We start from the raw sequence: 5,792 nt of genomic DNA, 5'->3' as shown, positions 1-5,792 counted from the left end.
CCAAAACCACACTCTGCTTTCACAGACACTCTCCCCTCTTGGGGAGCATCCCACCAGCTGGACCATCCTTTAATTGGGAGAGATGCATGCTAGGACAGCAGCCAACTTAAAGCAGCTCTTCTGGCCTACAAGAGAAGATGAAAGATAGAGAAGCAGGGTGTGCCTAAAACCCACCTTGAGGAATGACAGGGGAGCTGCTTCTGATGTCTGTACATACAGGGAACCGAGTGTGAATCCCCTTGCAGTTCTTCTGCAGAGCAAGAAACATGAGAAAAAGAATAAAGTAGGTTCTTTAAACATGCAGAATTCATATGATGAGAAATGCTGCCCATCCTTTGACATTTTTTACACATCTCATTGAATAGTAATAAGTATCAGACTAGAAAACCAGAGCATTCTTTATATGATGCAGAGGTGGATTCTGTTGTTTTGACTTTTTTTATTGCCTTCTTTCTACTACCCTCAATGTGCACGATGCTCCCTGAGCCTCACCCCTTTGCTCTGCAGCTGCCAACAAGCCTGTTACTGTGTCAGGTAGGATGTAATCACTTCTTGACTAATAGATCCCAAGCAGAACCTGCTCAAGACTTTTCTTAAGGCTTTCAACTCTCACAGCTGAAAACAGAAACTCCTTGAAAAAAAACACCAACAAAACACAGAAGCTGATTCCTCTCTCAAACCCATCATACTATGGGTTTTTTTGGTGTTGTTTTGGGTTTTCTTTTTGGTTTTTCTCCCCTCTTCCCATCCTTACTGCTGGAAGGTCTAATTCTGCCTATGGACACTTCTACAAACACTACCTTGTCAAATATATGTCACAGACCATGGTGGGGACAGCTCTTCTGTATTTTGTTTTGGTACTACCAGCAGCAAAATGAATCTCCAGTCTCTAACTAAGGCTTCTGTGTCATACAGTGGGAAATAAGAAATGTACTTGCCATGGAAGTGAACTGTCTATTAGCACATTACTAAATATACACACTCATAGCAACATGCTGTAAGACTTGGATAAGTAGCATTTGATGTGCTTTTAAGCTTAGTTCTCTTGATTTCAGCTACTCTAGCAGAAAAAAAGAGGCAGAGAAAAGGGCATTAATCACATAAGGTTTGGTGAATTTGGGCAAGAAAATATTGAAGGAAATATTTTAATTTTGAAGTGAATCCAAGATCTCTTACTGATAGACTTACTATCAGTAAGACTTGGCTTCTTACTGTCAGCCAACATGGGAGATCCAAGACTGCAAAAGCAAAAAGTCAGATTCCTTCTGATGAGATTCAGAGCAGAGCATAGCGATGTTTTCACAGGTTAAAGGTTGGTTGCAATTATTTCACCTGATAAGGGGAATAACAGTGTCAGTGAAAACAATTATGACTAGGGAAAAGCCTTCAAGTTCTCATATAACAGTTGTTGATTGAATTTGCAGCCTGGCAAGACCATGTTCTACTGTGCTGTCTGTTGGGTAGGTTTTTTCCCCACTGAGATCAGTAAAATATGCTTAACCTGTAAAATAGTTCAATCCCACTTTAAAAGCTAATTTTAAAAGCTAAAAATCTTATCACTCAGCCTACAATTGCCTGCTCAAATCTGTATTATTATACTACTTGCACTGTCTCTGCTTTACCCATGGAGGGGTTGGTGGGCAAGTGTGTGCACATGACTTAATGAGTGTATTTATGAACTAAAAGCAGACTATAAATTATAGAAGAAGCACATGACTTAATGAGTGTATTTATGAATTAAAAACAGACTATAAATTATAGAAGAAATATTTATTAACATACTTGCACGCATCTACACTTATGTTCCAAGTTTTTTTCCATAATCCTTCCAGCTTCATGGAATATGGTAAATAGATTAAGGCTAAAAGATGTAAAATTCAAGCCTTCTCTCCTTAATCATGAATTAATCTGTCCTTACAGGCATCTAATTATAGGAGTAGTTGAATCTTTAATACTTTTTTGCTTTCTATAAAAAACTATGTCCTAGCTGACTCCCAAGTGAAAAAAAGCACTAAACAAACTTATAAAAAACCCTGTTCTTTTTCTGTTAAGAACTGAACATTGCAAAAAGGAAGCTGAACTGCCAATGACACCAGTACCAACTGCTGTAAGAAGAGCAATGCACACAGTTTTTTAACTTGTGGCATTCTCCTTACCTGGTTGCAGGCTAGAAGGATTAGCTCTGTATCAATTGATCAAATACTTTTTCTCAAAGGTCACTGCCCACATTTTTTTTCCTCACTTCCAGTTGTGTAAATAAAAGGCAAAACAACTCCATAAAATGAATCCAAACTCATTATTTTGCCTTTCAGTCACTACAAAAAAGGACTTTATCTTCTCTCCTTTACTGTTCTTCTCTCAGCAACTAAAATTTGAATCCATGAAAGTCTTGCAAAACCAAAGAAATTAGAAGATTTTTCTCCATACTTTTTTTTTGTTTTGCTTAGGTAGGATTTTCTCAGCTAGTGAATTATTTCCTCTACATAATAATTCAGACCAGTAGGTTTCCTGGATGATGTGCATTTCTTTTTTTAAGCACACAATTTTTTCCCCTAGTTAAAAGAGCATTTGAAAGAGGGCTAAGGAAGTGAGGAAAGGAAGGAGACACATGCATCAATCCCTGGACAGTTTTAAAGAGCACTGATAGCATTATTTCCAACAAATACCTTATGTCCTGATTCAGGAATAATAAGAAAATAGATCTCCCATATTCTGCATTAAATAAATCAGCTTCAGCCTTGGTTTTCATTGCACAGATCCATCAGGAGATGAGAAGGTTGGAGAGGTGTAAGCTCTTCAGGGTCCTGTGGGATGCAAATGCAGAGCAAGATACAAACTCAAAAAATCAGGTTCATTTCAACAGACTTTATAATATAGTTGTCATATGTGCACCAAGGACAGGCAGTGAAAAATCCATTTCTGCTGCTCTACCATTTGCCCTATCAGATACAGTCCTGATATTAAGGTTATTATACTCTGAGAACAAGACCCATCTGGGCCTAAATTTAAATAAACATTTAGGTGATGTGGGAATTTCTTACTGAGGGAAGTCACCTGCACTGGTAAAGGGAAAAGCAATATCATTTCATTACTTGCATTGAGCCTTTGCCTGTCACATCTACAGAACAACTGCACCACAGAACTATTTTTAAACTGTAAGGTTTTGTTCAAAACAACATATAATGGCTTCACTCTGCATGTGAATCCCCTAAGAAATGGGTCAGATTATTGCCAGCTAAAGCTTGTGTATTTGAGTGTGTTAACTCTGTAAAATGGATGTTTTATTATTAGCAATCACAAAGGTTATCACATCTGCAAAGCCATTATTTAGCTTAGCACTGTTGAGTGATTAAGAAGCTGTTATAATTAAAACGACCAGACCTCCTTTCTTAGTGACATAATGGGATTAAGATGAAAAGAGGTCAGTTTGGAGATTATTTTGTGTTTTCCTGAGAGCAAACAGATTTATTACCTTCATTATCTGGTGGTGAAGTACAATGAAACGATACACGTTCCCACAGAGCAGAGAGCTATTCAACCATTCAACTTTTACATATGTTAAATAAAAATATAATAAAAATTAAAAACCCAGCTAGCTTAGTGCTGATTTATAGATTTTTTTTTCAAGTTGTGGACACCAACCCCAAACCATCCCTTGACACAGTGGCAATAAGCAGTTCTAGCAACAGTAGATACTGCTGAATGCTCTAGAAAGATGAAACAAATGCCAGGTAGGACAGTTACCTCGTTCCTCTGGGAGGTGCACATGGAGATCCATGTCCTTTCTTGACAGATGATTGAAACAGTTTCAGTGACCTTTTCAGTTGAGGTGTGTCATATGCAAAGAAGTGTTGCCTTTGACATTGCTAGAAATTAATTCCAACTGTAGACAGAGCAAGATCCCAAGTCTCACTCACTGAAAACTCTGACACGCAGCAGCTTGTCTTCAGCGAGGTTCAGGATCAGATGTGAAAAGCCACATCTCTTTTCTGATTAATTTTGGTCATGATTTCACTTCTTTTGACCCTTAGAATGGATAATCTTTTCTCCAGTGGTGGTGTGACTTGGTTGAGCAGTACTTTGTAATCCTTTGGTCAGTGCGTGAAGTTTTTTCTTTTTAAAACTATATTTCTCGAGGCAGAGAAACTTACCATTCTGCAATATGAGTAGAGGAGCAGATACAAACTGTCAGGGGAAAGGTTATTCACACCAGCAAGGAACAGGCAGGGATGGGAGAAGACTGTTGAAAGACAGGTAAAATTTTAAATGCTAAAACTGAAGAGACAGCACCACTAAATGAAATTCAAGATTTGTCTATTTGCCTTTAAGCTGATGCAAAGCAAGAAAATGCAAATTAATATAAGTAAACTAGTTACAATCTAGTAAAAGTTGTAATGTGGTGCTGTGTGTAGTAAGAGAAAGGTGGGAGTTAAGCAGTTATAACTTGTAAAAACACTTCTTGCAAGAGGAAACACAGCAGCATTGCATCAGGCAATTTACTGTTCCCAGGGCAAATGTTCCTGAAAGATTTGCATCTCAACAAGATGTGGCATATGAATTCTTAAATTAGACCATTAATGACATACACACAAAGATGAAAAACCATTCTCTTCCTTCTCCTCCCTTCCTTTCTGCTTTCTTGTCGTTGAGTATGTGACCCATGAGAAACCCAAAGAACCCATAAGTCACAGAGCTTACCCCAACCAATATGTTCCTCCTCACCTTTAGTGGACAAAAAGGGGTTTTACCCTTTGAGGTAAATTTCTCCTGCTGAGATCAGCACAAATAGAAGGGATGGAACAGACTTCCCATGGCTGGAACCAAGTTATACAATTATAACTCAACGTCAACGACAAAAATATTTGCTTAAATCTCAAAAGCCACAACTCTATCTTCACTCCTTGAACTCTGCAATTCTGTCAACACTTCAGTGTTCAAAAACGGAGTAGCAGTGAGGGCAGGAAAAAAAAAAAGAACCAAATAAACATTTTTTTATTGTTTAAGTAAGCAGATTTGAAACTGTATTACTGAAAGGTAAGTATACACAGACCCCACCCAGCTCCCTATTTACAGGTGCTCTCATGAGTTGTACTTCAACTATGGTTACATATATATTTCCCCCCTACAATGAACTACCCTTGAATCTTAATTTAAAAACCTAATCTGCCATAAAAGGTATGTGAAATAGAACTGACTGAGAAAAGACTTGAGAATGGCTGTGGTTTACTAGAAACTAATTTATGATAGGCAATTACTGATCGGGTAGAACAAGATTTCCAAAACCAGACTGTATTACAAAGCATTTCTTCAAACACCCATTTTGGATTATTGCTGGAAGGTACTAATTGGTCTATTCTACAAACATTCATCAAAGAGTGAAAAATGCATGCTTTAGAAACCTGGTACATTCCATGCCTTTGCACTGAAAACAATATGAAGATGGAATCTGGTGATTGGCAGTTTTTTAATGCAGGTTAGTAGTGTTTAGAGTTTTTTTTCTTTTTTACTAACAGAGTCTTCAAATTTTTTCTCATTTCTTTCAGGTGATTTTTTATCTTCAGCTTTAGTCCACGGAGGGCTGTGCAACTTCTGTGGAGGTGAAAATAGCATCAGTGTAATCACTGCAGGCACAATATGCATAGAGATAAGCAAATTAAAAAAGTATATTAAAAATCCATGGCAATAGCACACACAGAGCTGTGTTTCTGTTAACTCGAGCACAAGTGCCATGAGGAGAGGCTGAGGGAGCTGGGGGTGTTCAGCCTGGAGAAGAGGAGGCTCAGGGGAGACCT

General features: G+C 37.9%; 1 protein-coding gene across 1 annotated transcript in view; it reads right to left on the bottom strand.

Moving 5' to 3' along the window:
- Positions 1 to 5,484: 5,484 nt before the first annotated feature.
- Positions 5,485 to 5,792, bottom strand: part of LUZP2 (leucine zipper protein 2) — a gene marked incomplete at its 5' end in the record, with an annotated part of 54,294 nt that continues 53,986 nt past the window's right edge. Inside the window, one exon of the mRNA XM_009073000.1 lies at positions 5,485 to 5,586. Within this exon, the coding sequence (XP_009071248.1) occupies positions 5,485 to 5,586 (102 nt within the window). The remainder of the gene's footprint in view (positions 5,587 to 5,792) is intronic.

Source organism: Acanthisitta chloris, unplaced genomic scaffold (assembly GCF_000695815.1).
Source record: "Acanthisitta chloris isolate BGI_N310 unplaced genomic scaffold, ASM69581v1 scaffold5454, whole genome shotgun sequence".
Taxonomy (NCBI): Eukaryota; Metazoa; Chordata; class Aves; order Passeriformes; family Acanthisittidae; genus Acanthisitta; species Acanthisitta chloris.
Note: the sequence above shows the minus strand (reverse complement) of the source record. Positions and strands in the feature narration are given on the sequence as shown.